At 34.4% G+C, this 27,018-nt stretch overlaps 1 protein-coding gene across 27 annotated transcripts in view; it reads left to right on the forward strand.

Annotated features, from left to right (window-relative positions):
* Positions 1-27,018, forward strand: part of NRXN1 (neurexin 1) — a 1,077,010-nt gene that overhangs the window by 756,441 nt on the left and 293,551 nt on the right. For all 27 annotated transcript variants that reach the window (XM_073213327.1, XM_073213337.1, XM_073213308.1 and 24 more), the window contains one exon: positions 21,769-21,950. In XM_073213327.1, coding sequence (XP_073069428.1) covers positions 21,769-21,950 — 182 coding nt within the window. The remainder of the gene's footprint in view (positions 1-21,768; positions 21,951-27,018) is intronic.

The raw sequence follows: 27,018 nt of genomic DNA on the forward strand, positions 1-27,018 counted from the left end.
CCTACTACCTAAGGTTTTCACTTATTTCCCATACAAGCTTTTTTAGTGCATTGGAAGAAAAATAGTAAATTGAAAGTTTCACTCAACAGACTAGGTTCATTAAATCTTAAGCACAATTTATGATACTAAACTTGAGAAAGATGAAAGCAGTAACAGTCCATTGATTTCACACGATGTCACTTGCTAAATGGTCTTCAAACTGAGAGCAACCTTTGGGCCAGGCCTGGCCTGTGCTGGTCCCAAGACAAAAACCTCATCAATAGAGTGATGCAAAGTTAAGCTGATGTCTGAGAATGTAGCACACACTCAAAACAAGCTGCTCTGTTGGGTGGTGTGTGTGACTGGTGGCAGGGAAAACTGGTGGACCTCTGAAAGGATGCATGTCTTGACATTTTTAGTCCAATATTACCACTCTTGTTCTCTTCATTTTCCTCTGTATTTCTTTTCCTCCTTTCTCAGTAGCCAAAAATCACTTAAAATTTCCGTTTTAAGGGTTTTTCGTTTTTTACCTTTCATAATTTATGCAATTTACAAACATTATTAAAGCACAGCCTCTAATTAAATTGGTTATGAATAACCTATGAATGTTCCATATAAGAATTGTCCTGTGTGTGTTTAAAGAACTAACAGTTATCTATATATAATGATTTATTTCACAAGGGGTCCTTTCAATAGGTGAGTTGTGGAGAATGCCCTAGATTTATCCATTCAATATTTGCTGAGTATACACATAGTGCCACATTACAATAGGGGTATTTTTTCATTGCTTTAATATGGGGCAGTTATAGGAAGGTTAGACTTTTAAACTCTGAGAAATGAATCACTGAAGGTATCCCTAACTGTTCTTCCTGCTCATGAATTTTATGACCTGAGACAGGTTATTTGTTGTTTTCTCTTGTCATTTTCATCTTGAAAAATGATCACCTTATGAGTTAGCCTCCAACAGGTGCTTGAAAAAAGAAAGGGCATCGAGATGGATGAAATTCAGTCAGTGTATAGAGTAACTGTCATGTAATTCAGAAGAAAACATGGTTTCCTTCCCTGTGGTTTGAAAAGTATAATAGCATTTCAGATGGTCCTATTAGTCTACCAGGGAATGGCACTGTGATGATTTAACTGGACATCTCTAAAGGACTTTAAATTCTTTGCCATAATCCCCAGACCACACGAACAGAAACAAACAAAAGGCTGTAGTTTTGGTGAACATGGGCAGGATTTCCTCCGAGTAAGAATAAACTTTGGACTACTGAGATGATGCCTAATTTTTCTCAACCAGAAAGATGAGAAAACATTGATACCAGTGCAGCTCTACTTGTAGGGAGTAGGCTTTCACTCTTCCTTGTATTTTCACAACTTAAATTGACTGTTGGACTAGGATAATGAATCCCTTTCTGGATCTGAGTCATACTTGTGACAATAGAATCTACCAAGGCTCATAATCATTCCACTTTGAAATGATTCTCTTTTTCTAAGTAGGAATTATCTTAATATGCGTTCACACAACAAATCAGCCAGAGTGGTTTTTTTCTTAATAACATTTAACCCAACCTTTTTAGCAGTAACTGCAGTAATTATAGATTTTAGACCAAGAGGACCTCAGTAATTGCATAACTAGGTTTTAATAAACATTGGGCTCTTTTTTACACTGTCATTTCTGTAGATTTTGTATTGTATTGATTTTGGGTGGAGTGGCTAGGCCAGTCATGTAGGGTATATGATTTCAGGAAATAAAAATGTTAGCTACTAACAATGCTCATCCAATATTCTATTTTTTTCCCCTGTATTTATGTCTTCATTTTCCATAATCATAGGACTTACTACATGACATAAAATACCCTCTACTCCGTCATTTCATCATCATAAAATATAGCAAACAATCTATATAATTATTATCTAAAGTCAAATAGGAAACAAAATATCCACTCAAAAAAATCATTTCATATGATCTGCCATAATACTACACTGGTAAATATGCCTTCCTACTTCATACTTATGCTAGCTGGTCAATTCAGTGTATGCTGAGGTCTAGTTCCAGGTTAGTGTGCCAGCTGTTTTGCAGTGATGTTTTAAACTCAGAGACTTTAGAGTTGGAAATAACTCTTATTTTCAGAACAGGAAAATGAAGATTATTGGAGAGTTTCCATAACTTTGGCCAAGTCACAGAGTAACCAGTTAGGAATAGATCTACACTTCCCAAACTCAAGGCTGAATGCTTCCACATTACATGATGGCTTTTTAACTGTGTCCATTTAAAGTCTTATTTCCACTTATTATCACATTGAACAGGTAGAATTTACTAATGAATTCAGAGTGCAGACATTGGTCTGGTGAGAGAAATCAAGGATCCAATTTATGTAAAAAAAGAAAGATTGTATTTTGCATATATTGATGTTAACATATCTTTTCATAATTAATGAAATCTGTTCTTTGACTGAAGTAACCACATTTCTTTGCTTTAAAACTGAACTCGTGCATTCTTTTTATTGTATAATACTGTAAAGGGCATTACTATTCCATGAGTATATGCCCTTTACAATATATATGTCTTGTGACTTTGTGACTTAAGTCTGTAGAGGCATTTAGACTTCAGAACATTCCATTTTCAGCAACATTTTATTCTGTGTGAACTTCACATTCCATTGGCTAGAAAGTCATCTTGCTGTTTTCAAAAGTGGGAGAGAAGAGCTTTCATTTTAGCCACCTTTGAATTTGAGTAAAAATGATCTCTGGGCTTACCTTGGAGGCTTTCCTTGTTACATAAGTTTGTTAAGCAAAGTTCAGGAAAATCATTACATACTTTCAGTTCGTGCATATGAATTGATTTGCAGGACCAAATTCTGCCTAGAGTAATATATAGGTAACGCCCCTGGATATCTGTGGAAAGTCAGTGTCCTTCAGAACTTCAGAGTGAGGGTGGCTTCTGGAATATAAATGCTCAAAGCTGTGCAAATTGGAAGAAAGAGTTAATAGTTTAATTAGCAGTCTGGTTGTCTCCACCATGGCCTGAAGTCAATCTGGGGAGAACAGTTGAAGGCTCTGTAAAGCCCATCAGATCTTTTGGAGGGATTTCTTTCTTTTTTTAATCAAAAAGAAGGAGGATTGCACAAAATTCATTAAATACATATTCCCGCTTGGACCCCCCAATTTAACCTGCCTCAAAATTAAATCTTTACTTTGAAACAGCCACGAAGGAGGAGTCTGATCTCCCGAGGATCCTGAGCATTGCATTTTTACAAGTCACAGTTTTGTCTGGCTGAAATCTGTGCTTCAGATACCTGGCTTACCTGCTATGGCTCAGTTCCTCATGCATCTTGGGTTAGCACTGCATCTGTATTGTCTTTCTTTTCAGGAGTTTTATTTCCACAATTTAGGTCTGTGACTGATCTTATTTCAGTGGTGCAAAACTGCTTCTTTCCAGGAAAAAGCTTGAACATCTTTTGCCACTTGTGTTAACTATGCATGAAAGAAAGTGGCTGAATAGAAATTATGGTTATTTTCTGTGTCTCTTGTATTTTTCTCCCCACGAGGAGCATGGTTGTATTCCACAGAACAGTAGGATCCGAGATGAGTTGAATCTCTTTGAATCAAACCCCCAGGTTTCCTACATCTCACTTAAGGGATGCTGTGCATGCTTGTGCAATATGTAGACTTGCAAAGGTAGTACCATTCACATTGTTATCCCCATGGAGTTGCATATGTAACATGATGATTTTCTAGAGACAGCAAGCAGATGGCTTCTTCTGACAGTCAGTATACTATGGCAGTTTTCAAACCAGTGGAAGTAAAGGGCTTTGCTTTTTTCTAACGTGCCCAACAGTTTCATATGGACTACTAGTAACCATGCCTACTGTGTTCTGAGAGATAGAGTCTAGTAGATGAAAGTTATGGTTATGCTTATGCTTACTAACCAGACTTATTCTTTAGAGAAAGGCTTTAAAATATTTAAAATACTTTATATTATATGCCACAGGTCAACAGAATTTATAGAATACAGAGCATACTTTCCAATAGTAACAGATTCCATCATTGCTTCTTCCATTTTTCAAAGGTGCAGAATAACTCAACTTTATCTAGAGATGCAGGGATTTGAGCCTAAGCTCAGCCAATATTGTCACATTTGCAGAGAACCATACAGCAATAAAGCAAAAGACATGCTGGGACAATATCGTATAGTTAAACTTTTTCCATGACACAATTTCTTAACATTTTTGAAAGAAAGGGAACACTGCATGACAAGTATAGCCAATCCAGGTGGGTTTCATGGAAAGGTCTTATTGAAAACTAAGTATTATATATGGAGAATATTTTAAAGACAGGGAGGAGATACAAGTTGTCTGTGGTTGACAAAAATTATTTTAAGAAAAATTACATATAATGATTATTATTAGAACATACTTTCCAACTTACGTTTGGTCCACTAGCAGGATACTCAAAAATGCCTTCCATGTATACTTCAGTGTGCTAAGCATTACAGGACTGTAAAGATGATAGAGTATCTCGCGAGGAAGATGACGACTAAGTTCAAACATATCACATTCATTATACTCCTCACTCTTCCCGTTCCTCCTCTGTTGCTCCCCATTTCAGCGAATGAATGACACAGTACCTGCCCTCTTTCCAGGTGAGAAACGAGGAGTGACCTTTGATTTTGTCCTCCTCCCTGTCCACATCCAGTCATGGAAAGTCCTCACAACATTACCTCCTTCATGCTTCCCATACCTGTCTACTTCTTTCCATAGGTCATTATTTTTTTTTCTTTATTGTGCAAAATTACCTTCTGCTGGGCCTCCTTGCCTCACCTCCTACCCATCTATCCCATTTTCCACATAAAAGCCTTGATAATCTCACCACGATTTGAAACTAGTTGTGTTATTTTCCCCATGAAAAGCCTCCACATGAATTGCTTTGGCTTTGGTATAAATCCCATCCTCCATGGTGAGAGTCTCTGATATGTTGAAGATTATCTGCAAAGGATGTGGGCAGAAGATAGTAAAAAGTGTTACAACTAATTTCTCCAGGATGAAAAACCAGCTACCTGTGGGAGGGATGTTACTGTTGTGAGCATTTCCCTCACTCTGCTCCAGCGCACTGTCACCTCTTCATGGGCTCAAAAGTATTCGGTCCACTTTTTGGTGAATGTCTTAAGAAGTTTCAGATAAAATTGTCATTTCCAATTCTGAATCCATTCCGTACATCTTACTTGTGTGTGTGGACACTGTGAGTTTTATGTTTTCATATCTTCAATGGGACTGAAAGGGAAACTGATCGTGCTATTTTGGGAATCTACACCTTGAAACATATAGTTTGTGGAGGAGAAATTGTATTTGCCAAATAGATAAGGACATGGTAAATGAATATGCAGATAACTATTGGTTATAAATATTACAATTTTGAAGAATAAAAAATACTTGAACATTTTTTGATATGAGGATTTTCACATTGCTTCAAAATCTGGTAACATCTTGTGGGAAAAAGTTTTAATTTTCTATCTTTTAAAATGCCCCTTTATAATTAATTGTTTTAAATGTTTATTTGCATAAGAATAAATGAAATCCCAGCTTGAGAAATGTCCTTTGATTTAGAACCTGCTTATTTTAGTTTTGAAAGAGACTGAATTTGAGTAGCACCAAAAGCAACTTCTTTTAGGCCATTCTTCAAGGGAAGCATTTTTCTTTGTTTTATTTTTTTTCATTGGTTCTGCTTTGTTATTTTAACTTATCTGTCCCCAGTGATGATATTGGTTATCTGAGAGAAAAAAGCTCACCTTTTCTGATCAACTAACATAACATTTTGTTTTCCTTCCTAAGAAATTATAAATAAACTCAAACTGTCTTTATTCTGTTAGTGTTAAGTTTATGCTCGAAGGTAAGAGAAAGAAGAATGTGTAAATGTATATGATTACATATATACAAATGTGCACTCCAAAGTAGCAAATGATTTATATATATCAACAGAAAAGTGAAGAGTTTCTTATATTCCAAAGTTAAAAAATCAGCTACTGGATTTTTTTTCAATAGTCTTTTCTCAGTACTCTCAATTTATAGCATTTGGATGGTATTTTCTAAGTTCTTGTCAAGACACTGAGAAAGTTGCTGGCATATGGATTTTCATACATTATGCTTTTCATAGTTTTCCAATTTCCCATTAATAAGTTCATTGGGATACGTATAGTAAAAAGATATTTGATACTAAAACATCAAATGAAAAATAAAGATACCATCAAAATAGTTTTGGATATGATTTTGGTCACCGCATCACAGGTTGTGTATGTGAAGTACCTAGTTGTGTTCTAGGCTCCAAGGTAAGTACAAGGAGCCATGAGACCTAGTTCTTTTCCTCAAGATAGAATATTAGCCATTATAAGACAATACAAATTTATTTAGAATATTAGGCAATATAAAACCACTACAAAATGAAATAGGTAGAGTTTATAATGAAGTATTTGTTTTTTGCTCTCATAGTTCTCAAGGAATTGAGGTAGAATACTCATTGATTCATTATAGAAGTCATATCTTCTTTTATTCACTCTAGGTGAATGTGAATGTTCCTCAGAATGTTGCTATAAAACATTATTTACTATTTTTATTAGTATATAAAAATACTACTAAATAAAATTTCTCCAAGTTTCTTATTATTAAGCTTTCCTGATAATACTTTGTTTTATTTTCTATGTAGAAGTAGAGATTTTTCTCTGAAAATGAGAAAGTACAATTCAGGTGAAGAAACTCTACTGTTTTTTGACTAGGTTACTATTGCTCTTTCTGAGGCTGTTTAGTTTAGATGGCAGACTAATATGTTAAATATGAATAATAAGTCATAGGTATCAAAAGAAAAATTGCACCAGACAAGTTAAACAGACAAGGAAGACAGTACTCAGGACTTCCGTAATAGTGGGGAGAGAGTAAAGTCAGGCTCTGGGGTAAGCTAGTGGGAGAAAACTGGCAGACGTTAGAGATAGAAGGAGTTTGCTCAGTGTAATTAGGCCTTCTGTCTTTGCTAATAGGGGCTTATGCAAGTTTGGCTTCTATACTCCCACAGAGACTGGTAGAGTGGTACTATCTTTTTGATGATTCCCAGGCCCTTAAGAAAGACACTCTGAGTTGTAAAACTGTCAAGAAGCTTGGGAGAAGATTTATATCTCAAAGGGTCAGAGACAGATTTTACAATTACAAGTTTTCTAAAAATAAACGCTCTATTCAGGCTGAAAGGGTGAGTGTGAGTCAATTAATTTCACTTTGCTTTAGGGTCACAAACTACATTATTTACCATGCTTTGCAAAAGTGTGCCATTTCATTTTTGTAAGGCAGAAAAGCGTCTGGGAATAGGGTAGATCCATGAAAACATCTGACCTCCCATACAATCTGCCAGGGTGAGTAACTTTAGCTGACTATACAGAGGGTAATATATTATCACTAACTAACTGTGGAAAGTATTGATAAGAAAAGTTTCACATTACTTTGTGACCATGGGCAAATCATTTCATCTCTGTGAATACCAATTTCTTTTAAATTTGTAAAATAGAGGTAATTATAGTTTCTGTATCAAATTTACTTGACTGTCAAGAGTATAAAAAATACATGGAAATATTTTGTCATTTTGTTTTAAAGGCTATATAAAAATATTTTGCTGTAAAATGGGACCCCCCAAAAATGCACAGGTGTGAATAACATGTAAGATTTTTTCCCCCCATTACACAATAGATACAATTTAGTGGTCCCAGGCTGGGAGGGTGCAGTTCTCAACTTCTACCTTCCGTTTCTAGGCTAAGGCAGCTGGCTCAGGTATTGTTCAGCAAGAAGAAAGAGGGACTATGGGCAGGAAAGTACAGGTGCGTTTCAGGGCCTGCATTGGAAGAATCACCCATCATTTTTGCTCACATATCTTTGGCCAGAACTTAGTCACATGGCCCTGTCAAGCTTCACGGGCGACTGGGAAATGTACATTCTAGCTGGACAGCTGTATGCCCAGCTTTGACCTCTATTATTAAAGAAGGTGAATTAGATAGTAGTGAACATCAGCAGTCTTCACCAGAGAGAAATGGAGAGAAAGATCAAGACAATGGAAACTTCCTAAAAAGGACAACTTGGTTGGTATTAAATAGGTCAAAACAATGAAAGGGGTTATTAAAGTGCCAAAGTTTAGTCAGATTGACAGCTATTTCATTCTCAGAAAACAAGCCTTCCCACTTTTGTCTCAAGCCTTTTTTTTTTAATGCCTACTAGTGTCTGATGCGTACAATTCTACTGCTATTATCCAAACAATGGTTACAAAATTGTTTTCTATTAAAAGCCCATGTAGTGAACCAACTATTATTTTACTGCTAAGTATGTTTAATGGGCAACCAGTTCGGCCCATGGTCTATGAACCTAGTAGCATCATGTCTCAGTATATTGTTGAATTTTCAGAAAGCTCTCTATGTTATATTTTAATTCTTGCAAATTGCTTGCCAATTTAATACGAGCTGCATCTAAACAGTAAGTAATTGCTTATGATAATGAGTGCAAACTAATTTGCTAGAATATGTTAATATTCACAAAGCACTTTCATACTGCCTGCTGTTCCAAAAATACTGCTCTCTTGGTTAAATGTAGCTTTTAGATGGCATTATTGTTACACATCTGAGTAAAATCATCACTTCAGTAGCATCTATCTAAAAGTCATATGACTCTGACTTCAGTATACCAAAGGAACAGAAGGTCATCCTTTAATAAGTAATTTAGAACATTTGAGAAGAAAAATCACATGCTTAACAATTAATTCTAATTAATGATTGATAATAATAAGCAGACTATGCTGAGTTAAAAATGGCCTCTTTTTCCCACAAGACATGTAAAACTTAATTTAAATGACTTCAGAGACAGATGGCATGCAAACCTCATTCAAATACAGTAAATGACTTAAAATGAATTAAACGTTTAGGTATGGCCCTAGATCTGGGCATTTTAAGTGTGAAGCCTACTTCACCCCTTAATAGTGCCCTTCGCTCTTTGTCCCATAGGTCTTTCTCAACCATGTTCAGAGTTGCTATTTGAAGACTCTAGAGCTCAAAGACTTACACATCAAACCTGAGGGTCTTTAGAGATTAAGGACCTGAGTGTTCAAGAATCTGAGCTGCAGTTTGAACCATTTTGTACTTTCAGTCTAGGAAGGTAGAATTTTATGAACTAAATACGATAGAAAGATTTGACACTTCCTGCCCCAGGCCTGATTTGGCACTTTCATCCACTCTCTAATGTTTCAATCATTTCAACTTCAAAAATGACTCTCACACATAGTTATGTATCTTCACATGGGTGGTGAACTAGAAAGATCTTTGTAGAAAACCTTTTTTGTTTTTTTCTCCATCACTTACAACATTCATTTCCTTCCTTGAATTCCATTGGCTAAATATCTTCATGAGTTAAAAAATAATTTCTATCTCACATTTGTCCACAATTACTTATCAAATAAAGTGGTGTATCTTCCCAATTTTTTCTTCTTGTAATGTTTATTATGACAGTATGTGTGTTGATACCTCTCAGATTTTATTCTTATTGTCATCTTCATAAGCTATTTCAGAGGATCTGAGATGAAAAATGAATAAACATGTCAAAGTTTTATATACTTAATTTTAATTTAAGTTGCTGTTACTGTTGCTTTTTCTGCTAAGGGTAAACCCAGGCTTAAAAAAAAAGAGAAAGCGAGAAAAGTGGTTTCATATCCAATGAAGATGGAATGACAGGATTTGTGTTAAATAGAAAATACCACCAAGACACTTCAGTTAAATACAGTTTCTCTCTTATGACAGTAAAAGCACATTTTTCTACATTTGTGAAGTTATATGACTCTTTGTTAAAGGAAATTTGCATTTCATAGAATTATGAATATACTGAGACACTGGAACTGATCTAATCTCTTTTAACACTGACCTTGAACAGTCCTAATTTCTACTCTATGATTTGTATTCTATCTAGAGGTTTGATTCAGGAGACAAAGAGATAGGAAGCAGCAGTGCTTAAGATGCATCACCTTATTTATTTTTTTAAAGTAACTTCCCATTAATATAAGCAGATTTACTCCCTATTTCTGGAACTCATTTTGTGCCTCTATGATGACTTTTCTCATGAAAATCCTGCCTACAAAAATACATTTGCTATTACTCTTCTACAACTGTACTAAATTCTATCTTCTCCAAAAAGAATTTGGAGGCATTTTGGAAGACCAAGTGAAATCTCCAGTTTGGCCAAAGTAGAGGGTTTGTTTGTATGGCGGATGTTCAAATTTATCATAAGGATTTTTCATTGAATTTGGTAGATAGTGGTTGAATCGTTGAAGGTCTTTGAATGGAGGAGTGATTGCAGATCTGTTTCAAAAAATGAATCTGATGTTAGTTTGTAAGGTAGATTTAAATAAAGGAGAGGCAGGGAAGTATCAGGTCAGTAAGGAAGAATATTTATTACAACATATAATATCGAAGGTGATATAGTATGAGCAAAGGCTATAAGAATGGAAATGGAAAAGAGAAATTCAAGATTTGACATCTGCTGTTGTCTCAGCATTGTATTTTATCTATTTTTGTCAAAAATCATAACTCATTTTAAATTAGTACTTACTATCTCACTAAACTATTTGGATTTCAGTCTTTCAAACAACTTCTGAACTTATCTTACCCAGGATTTTTCTTTTGTTAGAAAAAATATAAATCTCTGCTCCATAATGACCACAATTCCCTGTCTTTTAACTTAATCTCTTTCATCACAACCACAGTATATGCTAATTTCTACACATGAAAATATCAGTAATATGTTAGAAAAAATTTATTAGCATTAGTACAGTTGTTCATACCTCTCCATGACATCAGTGTCCCTTTTAGATTCCAGACTTATGGAATGAATTAACTTATATTAATATGTAAGCTGTAATCATAAGACTGGACAAATGGATTTGTCTTGAGGCTATTTACCTACATGATTTTAGGACTAGAAACAATTTCATAAGAATTGCAGTGATTTTGACAGAGACACACTCTGATAAATGAATGAATAAATGGATGAATCAGTACTGATTTTATTGGTTGAATTGATCTCAGATTTGGCTGCTGTTTTTAAAATTTGTATTTTAATATGAGGTAACTTCACTTTAAAGGCTTAATAATGGTTTATTTACAATAAGCTATGTTTTAAGCAAATTTCTTATATATAGAATAAAAACTAAGTTTTCTGCCTACCTCTGAATGGTCTCCAGTTTTCATAGCAAAACAAAATCTCCAACTACATTTTATTTTGTTAACCTTAAAAATAAAACAGCCAGTTATTTTACCAAACAAAATAGGTTTGTTTGGGAATAGCAGAGAATTGCAATTTGGCACATGCATGCAAAACCATAGGCAAGTCTGGAGAACAAAAGAGAAGGCCACTTTTCTATACAGGAAGAGGGTGAATTGGGAGGAGTTATTACAAACAAAAAGTCAATTGGAGTAGACCAGGAGTCAAAGTGTAGTGGCTTTCCATTGGCTGAGCTGTGGTTGTAGCTGGTCTATCCCTGGAATGGAAGAAAATCTTTCTTCTACTACTGGGGTAGTAAAGCATAGACTTCTTCCTTTTGGGAATGCACAGTATATCCCTTCCACTTAGCATCTGCAATTGAGGATAAGTGGTAGGGTGTGAGAGCTACCCCTTCTGGTTTCCTGACTCTGTGTGTGTGTGTGTGTGTGTGTGTGTGTGTGTGTGTGTGTTTCTGACTATTTTAAATGCAATTTCTTTAATTCAGTTGCACAATTTCAAGGGCTAGGGATGTTCAAGGTATCTCTGTTGCATAAATTCCCATGCTCTGCCATCTCATTCAAGATTCCAAATTGTTTTGCATGATTAATACATTCCTTTTTCAAAAGTTTTTAAAAATTTTTTAAATTACAAAAAAATTATGAAAATAAAACACAAAATCTCTTTATCCCTTCAGCCAGCCTCCCTAAAATTAATGTCTTATGTAGCTGTAGTATAATGGTTGAAACCAGGAAATCACATCAACATACTGTTATTAACTAACCTGAAGACCTCATTCAAATATTACAGTGGTCCCACTAACTGTCTTTTCAGTGGTCCATGATCTAAATCAGGATCTTACGCTGCATCCAGTTACCTTGTGTCCTTAGTACCCTCCTTTCTGGGACACTTTCTCAGTTTTTTTCTGTTTTTGCTAATCTTGATTAATTTGAAGAATGCTACCAGTTTTTTTTTTTTTTAGAATATCCCTCAACTTGAGTTTCTTGTGATGAGATGGAGGCTATGCATTTTTGGCAAAAACAGTACAGAAATTGTGTTACGCCTTTCTCTGTGCATCATATCTGGAAGACCTGAATTTGATATGGTGTTAATTTTGATTGCCTAGTTATAGTGCTGTCTTCTGGATTTCTATGATGAATAATTAGTCCTTAAAGCCTGAGGACTAGCAAGCTATATCCAGCTCTTCCTTGCAAAATATGGAGAACTTTGGGCTAGGTTATTTAAGCAAATGGTAGCATCTGGTAGTGGCTCTCTTGAGATCACCACCACCTGACTGAAGAGTCTGATGATTCTTCATCACAGTTGTTCCTTCCACAGACATAATAAAGTAAAGAATGGTGTTCATATCAGGGTAATCATGGAATTTGTTATATTCATCTGAGAATCAGGAGACTTACGTTCTTCCTCAGTAGTCCTAAATTAGTTCAAGGAATATGTTAGGTCTTTATTCATGATTAATAAATGAATAAGAGCACATAAGTCTGAAGAGATTACCAAAAATTAAATTAAGGCCCCTATCTTCAGTAAGCATACTTTTAAGATGGAAATTTCAATAAAAGACAACTCTGACATATAGTAGCTCACAAATTAAAAATAAGTTCTGTAGATGATAAAGAGAGAGAAGTCAACTTGGCTGGAATGAGAGTGAGAAGCAGTACTGAAAAGAAAACCCGATGCACAGAGAGGCATAAACCATCAAAAGTAAAAGTCACTTCCGGTGGAGAATGTGCATTTCACTTGAGAATGCCCAGTTGACAGAGCTTAGTTTGAAGTGACTTCTGAGTTAGAAACTAATATTCTATCTACTTCTAGCCCCAAATAACTATTAAATAGCTTTAATTGGGGTCTAGTTAGGTGGAGAATGATTTAAATATAGCAGATAGGAAGATGGTAAATGACAAATAAGATTAGAAAACAAACTAAGAAAAACTTCTGGTTTTGGCCTGAAATGATTATGAACTTTATTACTTGTGTGGTGATCTCCATTTTAAGTATGTAATGCAAATGGTTCAAAATAACCACATGCACCTTTGGATTCAGGATTTAACTCTACTGCTAAGGGCAGGAAACAGTGTCACTTCCAAAAAGTTATAAGGCCTTTCTGGTGTAGGAAAAAAAACTGTTTATACTGTTAATAATAAAGATTTGTCTTCTGCATATTTGTTTAGCAATTTGGAAACCTAAGAATGAGCTGAAGGCTGGATGGTTTTTGAGGTAGGATGCTTACAATAAGGGTTTGCAAAGGCCTCACATCTTTTAAAGATTCAGGCTAGAATTTGAAAATGTCAGAATGTGAATGAATCATTTCGGTTAAATGTCATCACAGAAACTTTGAGTCTCTCTAAACCAGACCAGGGAAGCATCAGTAGAGAAACTAGAGATGAGTGAGGTGAGACCTTGATATGTGAGTTTTAGCTTACTTTTCTAAAAAAGCAGCCATTTGATCTTAGCTGTTTACTGTGGAGTGAGAATAGCATTAGGAATAATGTTGGGTGCAGTACCTAACCCTCTGTGTGACATTGAGAAGCCACTTTATTTCTCTGGGCCTCCATTTTGTAAATGGGAAGCTTCACTTAGTTATCCTAAACAGCATTTCAGCATTAAGTCTATGCTTATGTCAGTTTTTAATATGTGATTTTTTTTTGCACCGTAATTCTAGTAAATTCTTGACTCAAAACCTGATTAAAGTCATTTTCACAATTAGTTTTTGAGAAAAAAATGAAAGGACTTTACTAGGTAATTATAACTTTTACTGACTAGCTAATATTTTAAGAATTTGTTAGGAACTTACACAGCTCGTTGTATGCTCTTTAAAATGAAAGTTTTCTTAAAACACCGGAAGATGTGATCTCATCTTTCCCTATTCCTGCTGCCTGTAGCTCTAATGCAAATTGATTACTGAATTACTTGCCAGAGACTTTTTAATAAAGTTCACTTACTGCTTGAGGGAGTCTAGTTTCAGAAGGGAAGACAAGCATTTGATGTTCTTAGGGTTATTGGTTGTGGGATTGCTTTGCTTGGTATTATTTTTAACTCTAGATCACTTTGCTATCCTTGTGAAGTTTTTCCTAATCTGACTGGCAGAAGGGTTACCAGTTACTTATTTTTCATCTAAGCCAGATAATTTAGATCCCAAGAGCCTTTAAAAAAGTTCCAGAACTTTGAATTTGATCTTGAAACAAGCTTGGGCAGCTCAAACTATTGAACTCAACTATTCCTGGAGGGAATATTTTCTGAGTAACATGTTCAGAGAGGAAAATAATGAGTAGTTATTAAAGAAAATATGTTGCAAAGAAAATGCTAAATGAAGTATTATTATTGAATAAATTTTATAAAATAGTATTTACTGGCTTGAAAATTATCTCAAAATATTCAACAACTTACATGACTGATCTGAAAAGAGAAAAATATAATTGTTCTTGCTTGTCATTTTTCCTGCTCATTTGTTAAGGTTACCATTTACTAGTGCCTTTAATATTGTTGTACCCTTTCAAAGGATTTTTAAAAATCCAAAACAAATGGTGACATGGCCCAATACCATTTATCTGATAGCTCTCATAAACTATCTTGCCCTGATATTTATCTTTAATGCATAGATCCTTCTTGTTTGGAGAAAAGAGCTGTGTGTTTTAAGTTTTATATCCCTAGCTTCTTTTACATAATTGGCAGTTATAAGACAACCAAGAGATTGGTCTTCTCAGGAATATTTCTTATGTCAGTTAATTTTCTTTTAAGTCAGAAAAAGGGAATCATTTATACACATGACCACAGTTGACATCATGATCGATTATGGAGAGTCACAACATTGCACAAACCAGTGGACACCATTCATATCTCATGTACATGAATTCTTCCTTTTTGACTGTGTAATATACTCTTTGTGGTATTCCTAAATAATTATCTAGGCTATGGACAAGATAGGTCAGCCATAAATCCACTTACATTCCAAATAATTACTTCAGTTATTAAAGAGGAGCACAACGGTTTTCAAAAACTGGGTACTTTTTTCCCATAAATGTCAAAATATGAAAATGCCAAATATCAAAATGAGAAATATACATGGTACATTTATAAATACATTATTCTTTCCAAGATTTAGGAACATCGAATTTTTATCATAGAAAGTACAGACTAGAGAAAAATATGAAATCTTTATTAGAAAAAGATTTTTATTAAAGCAAAGTTTTGGGAAAATTTCCTTACTTTCTCAGTGAAGTTCATAATTACATTTGAAATTATCTTTGGGAGAAATTATTACCTACCTCTTAGGAATCATGATGGCTTTTTTGCTATTCCATTTTGATAGTTTTATTTTCATCAAAATTCCTTATTGAATAAACACACACCACCTTTTATTTTAAAAAGGTATCTTGTCTGGCCCAGAGCCAGGAGAGGATTCCTCTGCTTTGACACCTCCCCAGTTCACTGTGGAGTCTGAGAGGTTCAGCCTCCTTTGATCCTTTTCAAAGGTTGGGACACATTAATTGTTAATGCCAGTGAGTACTCATGGGCCCTAAGAATCTAACAATATCTCTGATTTGCATGTGGTTCAAGAATCTCTGTGAAAGAACTTGAACCAAGTTCATGATTGGTGTGTTAATAGAATAACATGTGTGCCATGACTTGGCACAATGTCACCCTCAGGAAATGCCAGTACACAAAAACAGTGTGCTTGAATGCTTGACACTTCCTGCCTTCCTCAGTTTGCATTCAATTTAATAAATAGTCAATAAGCTGTTCTTAAAAAAATTTACCAAATTTCCTTAATTCCAAGAGTCAAGGATTCTGGTGGAACATGCAACTTGCCATTATTTAAAAAACTTGTTATTGGCCATTCTTTTATCTTGACTTGTCATTTGAACCATTTTGATAAGGCTTTTATTATTTGGAAATTATCTAAACTTCTCTTGACTTTCTTGCTTTGGATGTTTTTGCCCTGTTAAGGACCTGCCTGCTCTCTTTCTCAAAAACATATGGGTAAAACCAACTGTCATATTTTCTGGTCTTTTTAGGTGGTATTGTAATGCATTTGTCAATTCTACTAAGTCTGTGTCTTTCATCAGGAGTCTCAAATTATGATATAATTTTGTTTTCCTTTCCTAGTGGCTTTCCACCTTTAGATGCAAGTAGAATTGAGCACTGTCCCTTATTCTCAATATTAGTAATTGTTATTACGATATTTTGATTTAGAGTTGATTACGTATTATAGGTAGAAGTTCTTACTGCTATGATTCCATTCACCTTTCCAAATATAATGCACACCTTTCCTGAGTTTTTAATTCTCCCATATGAAATTTTAGGAATTGGAAAACTGTAGTGTTGAATTCATGAAATAATTCCTTGTGTTATTGGAAAGAATTTATAGAAACTTAGAAAGAAAACTGTAATATGTTGTGGCTTTAGCATATATGTAAGATTAAGATTTATCTGTTTATTTTGTAAGTTTCACAGTTTAGAGATGTTACCAAGGTCTAAAACTTCTTTTTTTTCCATGTGCAGTGGTGGCCTTCTCATTGTTTTTGTTTTTTATAAACTCACTTTAAAAAAAAGCCTCTACAGAGGTAGAAATTGTTCATAAAATTTAAATTTAATAACAGCCTATTCACAAAGTTGTAAGAGGAATAAAAGCTCTCCTTACTTAAAATCGTTTTAATTTCCATCTGACTACCCGGCAAAGTTTAACTGGAAGTGTTACATTCCTGTTACATTTAATAGACTCATAGTGGCCTGAATGTTCCATGTTGGCTACACTATGACATTTAAAGAATTACAGCCTTTCAGAAAAGAACCTTTCAGTTATGTACTTAAGTTGTGAGTTAGAACTTAATCTATTCAGAAATTAATTATCCTATTGTTCATGTAGCGAGGATCCAGAGCAACATAATTGAGCAGGCCTGTACTCTGTGATTGGTTTTTCTTTCTCAGAAAGTCCCACCCCTTTTGGGGAAATATATTAGCTTTTGCAGAAACAAGTGAGACAGAAGTGGGCACATTTAGACAGGAGATGGTTGGAAATAAGAGAAGTGGAGAGTGCCCTTTATGTAAATAGATGTTAAATAAAAATCTATAAATATTTCTTATTGTAACAGCACAGGCAGTTCAAACATGAGAAATAAGAGCCCATGTATAATTTTTACAAACATTTATTGTAAAGTTGCCACTAATAAATTTGCATCTGATAAAGCCAGCTTTGTTAATACATTTGGAGTAACAAAGACTTGTCCCACTGCTTAAACGTGGAGATTGCTGAGAACCACTTTAAGTGTGACTCTTTCATATATGCAGTGATGTGAGGTTGTCGAGGCTAATTTGCAATAAATCCACTAGTAGTCCCGGTACTGCTGTGTGAGCACTTGCCATATAGAAACATGTATAAGTAATAAAAGTGATGCATTCCTCCACATTCCTCTCCATGTTGACAAAATGCTTGGGACTGTGATTAAGAAAAACTGTTGCTGCACATTGAATTCACTCATTTTATAAAACATTTCTATAAAAATTAAAAAGAAAGCTAAATTGCAGTTCATTTTGTGTAGATTTACTCCTTTATTTAATGGTCAAAGTGAATTTTTTGCATCATGCTATAAATCTTACTGTGCTAGATGTTTTATGGTGATGACTAAATATTCTTTTTTTTTCATGAAAGCTCCTAAGTAATGCATCTTAAAACCCTCCCCTTTGTCAGCTATAGTGTGCATAAATAATAATATAATGGGTTTATGTGGAAAAAAAGTCCTAATCCAAGGAATGAAATACTAATATTAACAAAAACTGTGATGTAGGAAAGTTGTTTCTTAGAAGGCATTTGGTTTGAACACAACTTTGAAACAAATTAAACTTTTCTGAGTGTTCTATATTAAAATAAAACAACAATGTTGCAAGTTAGTACTTTATACTTTTACACCACACACACACACACACACACACACACACACACACACACACACACACACATACACACACACACCATCTATTCTAAAATTAACTGGGCACTTACCATATGCCAGAAACTGGACTAAAGGTATTATTGTGCAATACCTCATTTAGTCTTGACAAAAGCTCTGTGAGGTAGATAGGGGTATTATCCCCATTTTTTTTTCACATAGGAAACACAAGACTTAGAATAGCCTGGTGAAGGTTATGTAGTGAATAAAACAGCTGGAGTTTGAACCCAGGTCTATATAGAGTTTATATTCTTAATTTGTTACTCTGTCGCAGTAGGTACATCATATCCTTGGTTCAGAAAGATGTATGTTAAATGCAGTATATTTTGAAACTTTAGTCATCTGACCCACTATGTTTTATTGTGGGAGTGTTCTCATATTTTTAAGGTTACCAAAATAGAGTATATTGTAATTTTCTATTTGATAGAAGGAGGGCTTTAAGAATATAAGAGATTTTGTAGAGTTTGATACAAAGAAATTTTTTAAAAAAGAAAGCAAGATGCTTTTGAAGGCATGTAGAAGAGAGCTGTGGTGGGGGTGTGGGCATCTAATTCTCTCACCTGTTATGGAATTGTGCTGAGGAGTACAAGATAATGTACTTCCATGAGTACAGAAGAAAAAAGAAGAAAGATTGCTTTCTAGATATAACTGGAGAAAGAGGACACCAGCAATAATTGCATTGTTTGGCACACAATAGTACAATTGTTTTTGCTTTGTTTTAGTGAATCCTAAAGAACTGGAAAGTCTTTGTAAAGAGGACAGAGAACCTGATAGCATGCTTGTTGCCAAGTCTTAACACTTAGGGGAAAAGGTTGAAATATAACAAGAAATCAGACCTTGAGTAATGATACTGGTATCATGACATTTCTGTTACTGAAAATATAAACCTTTAAATAAATTATTATCTTCAAGTTCTTTAACTGAGAAACTAGAAACTTTATAGTTCCACAAGCTTGAGAAGTGTACCCTAAACTAAATGTTAATCTACATATATTAAATGTTCTGTCATTTCACAGTTACATGTTATTTTTCTTTTTTAAAAAAACATTGTGAGATGAAAGGACAGTATATGATCATGAGGTGCAAATGTCACTTTATGGATATGAGACATTAGATATGATAACGGTTGGCCTTGGTAAATTCAGACTGACATATCCAATTAACATTTTCTTGACTGTCTTGTTACAGTTGTAATAAAAGAACAGCTCTCTAATAAACAAAACAGAAAAAGCTCTGCAATTAAAAAAAGAAAAATACAGGAGTAGGAGTCTGGATACTAGGTTTCCTACCAGCTCTGCTACTTAACCAACTTTGAAACTTTAGATAGCAAGTCAATTCTTATCACTAAATTTGCCCAAATATAACATGAGAGTAATGCTTATCCTACTTTGCATACATACATACAGAGACAATGAAAAAAAAGTGAAACTGATTTTTAATGTCAAAAATCACTATGTAATGAAGCTATTTTTGTTTTACAACACTACCTTATTCTGGTGAATTTTGGAAAATGTCTGAATTTTGTTTTATATTGTTAAGTCACATCTCTAGTTTTAATATTTTTTTTTCTAAATTCACATGAAATACATAGTTATTAGAGAACAAAGTTAATTAAAAGGTGAAAAATAATATTTATTAAACATCAATATTCATTGGTTGCTACCATCTTCTCCTTTTAAAGAAATATTTACTTGTTTTAATGTCCTTGTTCTATTTTTATCATGGTAGGCTTTACTGAAACACTTAATACTTAATCACTTGCAAAAATCACCAAGCAGAAAAATATTTATCAAATACTGCTTGCCTATTAATATCCTGCTGAACAAACTTCTGATACTGTAGAATAGAAATGGTCCTGGAAGGCTTCAGGATTTCTAATCACAAATCAGTATATTCTGAGATTTCTTTACTTGCACACTAAGTGGTACCTTTGAAATATAACATCAATTTTCACGTAAGAGAGAGAAACGACTTTCACGTATTAGTATGCACAAAAATTAATAGAGAATGCACAGTCTCTTTATTATTGCATTATAACAAGATTCTATTTCATTACTTTCATATTCAATATTATCCTGACATGCTTCTTGGGTCAGGTCTATATAACAAAGCCTTTTTAACCAATTAGGCACAGTAGGCATATTACAGAGGTCTTTGGAGTTTCTGAATGGCTTATGGAAATGCTTTAGACAGAACACAAAGGAGAGTTGGTTCCAAAATATGAAAAGAGAAAAAGTAGATATTATCAGCTATTTAATTAAATGTACACAAGTGTGACATTATGTCAACTTCCTTAATTGGTAAATTTAGTAAGCATAAAAATTTAATGTGTAGATATCTTGAAAAGATACTGCTGTACACACAACTTTTACACATAAGCCTTATTCTTAGTAGAAGCTATTTTCTGTAAAAACAAGATGTTTTGTGGCATACATTTTGATGTTCACTCTTATTCATTCCCATGTTCAGCCCATGGTATGTACACAAAAATATGTATCGGGCATCCTTTGTTATTGGAAGGCTACACCACCCTCTATAATGTGCTCTAAGTTGTGTTCCTGAGACACCTAAATAAGTATGTCTGTGATGTCCTTTAGTGTGGAGAAAGATCTTTTCTCATTTATATATATGTTTGTATGTTTCTTCCAAATATTTCTGACAGAAATAATTCATTTTATTGTACTCATCCACATTCCAGTGCCACAGTGAGACAAGATGTCTGTGTACTGAATGCTTAGTAAACTTGTTTGGAACAACTTTTTTAAGATGGATAATTTACTGACATCACCCCCTTATACAAATATCTGAATGCTCACCAAATAAGGCTATAACATTATTCTTAGTGCTGTAAGGCTAGTGTTCACTTTGGGAAGAAAAAGGGTCTTTTTGTGATGCTGGATAGTTTGACAGCTGTGATGTTGCTTGTTAAAAACTCACCTCCGTGGAGAGGGTCTATTATCTCTATTTTCTTGACATGACTACTGGGACTTACGATGTTCATCCATTAGTTATCATCTGCCATATGTGAATGGACCCTTTCCCCACAGCAGTTGATTCGTAGTGTATTTGTTGCGATCTGCTTCCCTGTTCTGAATGACCCTGTCGCATCTACATGCAGCTCTTGTTTCAAAAACAAGTTGATATGTGCTTCTACTCCTTTCGGAAGTGTCCAAAATCAATGTTTCCTACTAAGCTATTTCTTAAAAACTGGCAGGAAAAAATAAAACCCCATTACATTCCATGCTTGTCCAACTCAATGGGAAAAGCAGTAATCTCCCATTTGCTCTGAAACACCTGCTGGTAGATTTAATGAGTGTATTAAACTCTGAGCTGCCTTGATATGTCTTTGGGAAAAAAAAAACTGTTTCTTTCTTGAGCATGTTTGATTGAAATCTGTTGCTTGTTTATTTGCTTTGCCATAGTTTTTTATTTTATTTTATTTTTTTGACCATAATACTTATTAAATTTAAATGTAATACCTTACTGATATGGCAACATAACAAGCATGGAAAAGTGTGCACTTGATGTATTTGGACTAATTGGTTTTGTTTTTTGTTTTCCAGCTGGGACAACGTATATCTTTAGCAAAGGTGGTGGACAAATCACATATAAGTGGCCTCCTAATGACCGGCCAAGTACACGAGCAGACAGACTGGCCATAGGGTTTAGCACTGTTCAGAAAGAAGCTGTATTGGTGCGAGTGGATAGTTCTTCTGGCCTGGGTGACTACCTAGAGCTGCATATAGTAAGTACTTTAAAAATAAGATTCAGCTTTTACTTTTTACTGTTAGCTTTTTGTAATACATAATTCTGTCTTTTGGAAGTTTCTTTCGCCCAGAAACCATACTTTTGTACAGGAAGTGCAAATCCACTCCAGTGGTAATAAGACCTCATACATATCACTGCTGTTAAAAATGTTCTTTGCAATAGAAAATACATATTTTTTTCTTTTTAAGTGTGAATGCCTCTCAATTCCCTGTTCACAAAGATTTATTTTTGGTGTGTCTTTAGTGACTGTAGGCAGACTTGCCAAATTACTAAGTTATTGCCCAGTAGATATGATTCCATCTGGCTGGAAGGAGGAGGTTGTAATACTGGTGACATCAAAAGATCTGGATCCAAGGTCCTTATTTCTTTTCTTACCAGAGAAAAGAATTGTCTAAAGTTACATTCAATGGGAAAAAAAAGAAACTTCAAGGACATTTGGGGTTATGAAAGAAAATGGCAAAAAAATTGTTTCTGTGTCATCTTATTCTCATTTTGATACATAAATTGAAGAAAATACAAATTGAAGAAATCCTTGCTATTTCTGTCCTGGGACCACCCTTTTTCTTAAGCCCTAAGCCTCCCATGGGAATTTAGTCAGCACATAGTAGCTGGCAAATGATAGTTCATGAATCAAAAGCTTTTTTTACCTTTTAAAGTCGCTATAACTGACCATAGCTTGGGGGTATTTTCTATATCTCTGCATTCAAAGAGTTACTAATTTATATGGTTGCAGTTCATCTCCTCATTTTCATGCAATTATTTTCATGGAAGCACACACAGTCTCTCATTGTTAAAAGTTATTCTTATTTTACTGACATCAGAATAACCATAGGAAAGTGTCACATATTCAGAAACTCTAAAGGGTTCTTATCATCAGTATTCTTGGTCTAAAGTCTCTGTCTTCTGGAGGGTGCCAGGAGTACACACATATCTCCATCCCCCTTTTTATCTTGAGGTGTAGTTTCTCTCTTCTGCATCATGTGATCATGTAAGCTTATTTTGTTCTGATTTCTGTCTACCTCTATAAATTCTCCCTTTTCCAAAGGACATTTGATTAGGTCAACATTTTCTTTCCTGTTGGAAACTGGCCTTCAGTCACTCAGCCTAAAATTATTAGGAAAACACAACACACCAAAATAAATTATCACATATGTTTGCAGGGTCTTAATTCTCAAAAGTTTTATTCACTTACTTTCTTAATCTTAGTGTTTCCATTGCACATCTCAAAAATCCAGCAAGCTGAGTAGGAGTTCACACTGACCACAAGAACTGAATTCATTGCTAATCTTGGAAACGGAAAAAAAAAAACACTTCAGCACGACCATTATTGAACCATCGTAAATTTTCCATTCAAAATGCAGTTGTCAAATGGGAACCCTGGGAAAGTAATTTCAGCTGCCTTTCAGCAAATATCTAACAATCAAAATTGAAAGCATCTGGATTTTTATGGCATTATGAATGATCACATGAGATAACTAGTGCAGTAGAAAATCTTGTTGTTTAGGATAATCTCAACTTTCTAAATGTATTTGCTCCATTCTGGTTTAAGAAACTTGCTACTCCAAAAAGTAAATAAATAAGACAAGAGCTTTTCCTTTTGAAAAGAAATTACTTATCGATCCATTACCAATTACACATTTAGCTTGATAAAAATTTTTACAATGATCATTCTCAAATCATAAGGGGTCATGTTACTGAATTACTCAAGCCACTGTTGTTTGCTTTATGGTCAAAAGGTTTTAGTCTACAAGAATGGGTTTTCTTTCCAATTTTGATCCAATGTGGGCTTAGAGTTCTTTCATACACAAAGGATTGACTTTGCCAGTATGCTCCACGGCTCCTTTACTGGACATGGATTTCTGACAGCTTTTCTTAGGGCCTCCTCCTTTCTGAATCTTCTCTTTTGCTCTTGCCTGACTATTCCCTTTGGATTTGGTATTTGTCTCTACACACCCTCCCTCTTGGATTTGCTGTCTTCAAACTCTCCCTTGATTTGAGAGCTTGTACTTGACTGGGAAATCAGAAATGCACATTGTTTCTCTGGGTTTACCGAACACCATCGGTCAGCCCTACTCCCTCCTGTACAGATAATTAGGACCCAGTCCTAGTCCAAATCTGCCATCTAAAGCTTTCCATCTCCCTCCCTTCTCTCTGGTGGGCTACAGGTGGTGGTCAGCCTGTAGTAATAACTCAGCAAGTTGCTTATATAGAGACAGGTCACTTCTTTCAGTGCTTTCAACATACAAACAAAATTAGCATGAGGTCGGTGGTTTTCTTTTTACCTCCCTTCTCCATAATGTTAGGTACATGGAACAGAAAGAAAAAGAGGAGTTAGATATTAAAGATGGAAAAAGAGTAGTGAGGGGACAAAGAGAGAAAGGGAAGGAAGAAGGAAGGAAGGAAAGGAGAGGAAAATGAAGTGTACAGGAATGAAAGTTGAGGCCTGCAGGTGACAGAACCAGTACTTTTAATACAGAAACTTAGATTTGGGAATATTCAAAGGCTATTTTATCAGATTACTTAGTTACCTTTGAATCTATCCTGAGTTTCCCCAAATCATCCCTTCTGCTTCTTTCAACATTGGAAATTTAAGAGGAAAACAAGATTTATGGAGGTACAGATTATTACTGTTGTTTAATTTGATTTATGAATATAATTGACTTGAAATTAACTTGATTGATATTTTACCTGATATGTTTTATCTATGAAAGTTGGAATTTGGGGCTATACATTCAAATGCCAAGAAAATTTCTATAAACCTTCAAGTTCATCCAAGTATAAACTATGTACTAATCTTATTTAAAAATCATGTTTCCACCCTTAATATAGTTAACCAGTAAGCTGGAAAGTTGATTGTACTCTTCAAAAGATGCTCCAGTCTTGTGGAAATGTATTATGCCATTTCAGTTAGATAACATTTAAAATCTGATTGGCATATAATTTCAATGAAGTTGTGAATATTTGACATCATCCCATTTTTCTAGAATGATCATGTTTGATTTTACTTGGAAATATAATCATATTTAAATTTTGATGAACTGTACTCTAAAATAACAACAACTCAAAATAAAATGTTTCTTGACCTGGGTGGCCTAGATTTTATAGAGAGATATTTTTTATTCCACCTCTGTTAACCTCAAAGCCATATGATATTGCTACTGGAATGTGTAAGGTTTTAGGAAGGAATGAGGGGAAGATAAAGACATGAAGCAGGGAGCAATTAATTAGCATAGTGCCTAGAATATGAGTGCTTAATAATGTTTTCTGAAAGAATAAATAAATTATTGAATTATGTATTGAAAATATTATGGCTTGGGTTAAGTATAGATGCTCAACTTTCAGTAGTTGAAAGAGAAGTCACAGGTGCAATTTAGCTTCTACGTAACTCTGAGAAGATCATCTACCTTGACTACAATTTAAAAAAAAGCATAGCACTCAATACACTGCAGCTGTATTATTGAAAAATTGCATTATTTGTTTTGATGTTGTTTTCTGAATCTTCAACTAAGAGTTGATTATGGTAGCTGGTTATTTTTCAAAAAGCCTCTGGTGAGAATTTTTGTTGGATGAATGATTCTCTCTCCTTAATAATTACCTCATTTATTATAACTCACTTTCACCATGAATTATTCTCTAGTCATGGCATATCTGTCCATTATTTTCAAATAGGGCAGGTAATATAATTTATCATGATGATGATTAATAAGAAAAATAATATAGAAATGTGGCACAACATTTATTTCAGTACATGCTAGAAGCCTATCCAGAAATATTTTCTAACTAACTAATATGGTCCAGACCTATGTTAGGCTCCATGGATACAAAAGTAAATGAACTCACCACTTAGAACTTATCTCAATAAGTATTTGTTGGATGAATGAATCACCAAGCAAGGTGGGATCCAGGTCATCAGGTAGCACAGATTATTCATAGTAAACATACTTTGTTCCAAAGTGGCTCGTGTTTCTTGATTATTTCTCCATCTTGATTATCTCCATATCTTCCTCTTACAGCAACTTCCTTATCTGCGTAGTCTTTGTAAGAATGTGGACAAAAAATTATCGGTTTTTAAGATAAAGCAGATAAGAAGAGACTTGTAAACTGTAAATTAGTAATACTGAAGATTATTTAATCAATATTGAGTAAAATAATCTCTTAGGAGCAATAAGCAAAAAATTAAGTTCAATTTTTTAATAACTTATAAGATACAGCTAGAAGTTTTACCAGTGTTGTTACTCTTGAGGAAATGTCTCAGATATCAGTCTGGTAATGTTAATTGGGAATTACTTAACCCCTCTCTGACTTTCAAAAGAAAGCCACTGGAAGTGTGTGCTCACTCCCTGTCCTGGATATTAACATGTACATTGGTTCTGAGGAAACATGTGGAGGCTGAAAGAGAGGAATGAGTGGAGTTTTATTTGGAATTCTTTCATCTTTGGAGCATGAAAGAGCATTGCAAACTTGATTAGTGAATCGTTGTACATACTTCCCTGAAGTGTTTCTTCTTTGTGCTTTGCTGGGCCGGAAGCCTTATTTTTGAAACCAAGCTCTTAATTGATTTTGATTTAGAAATACACCTTTTCATCAGCAGTTTTAGTATAGATTAGAAGCATAGCATATTTATAATAAATCTTACATGTCCCCAAATAACATATCACTACTGGTAACATGTCAGACCTTTCTCATCTTTCTCTGCCTCTCTACAGTTCATACAACTTATCTTACAGCTCTATTAAAATTAAATTTAAAAACTTCTCTTTAAAGGCAGTAATTATACATAGGTGCATATCCATATCAAGTGAGATAAAATGTTCCTTTATAGGTTTTTCTTGAATTTAAATTTTATTTCTTCAGAAATGTTCTTTCTAAGCTACACATTCACCTATTTTAAGGGTTTCACCTCGGCATATGCTATTTAAAATCAAACCTGTAAATTGAATAGTCTATATTTTGTTCGGTTTTGTTTTCCTGGTTCTTTCATGAATTAGAGGACATTGACTTATGTGAGTAGAATTTTAGAAGAAAGACTGAAACAATGCCTTTCA

The sequence above is a fragment of the Manis javanica genome, chromosome 1 (genome assembly GCF_040802235.1).
Source record: "Manis javanica isolate MJ-LG chromosome 1, MJ_LKY, whole genome shotgun sequence".
NCBI classification, from domain to species: domain Eukaryota; kingdom Metazoa; phylum Chordata; class Mammalia; order Pholidota; family Manidae; genus Manis; species Manis javanica.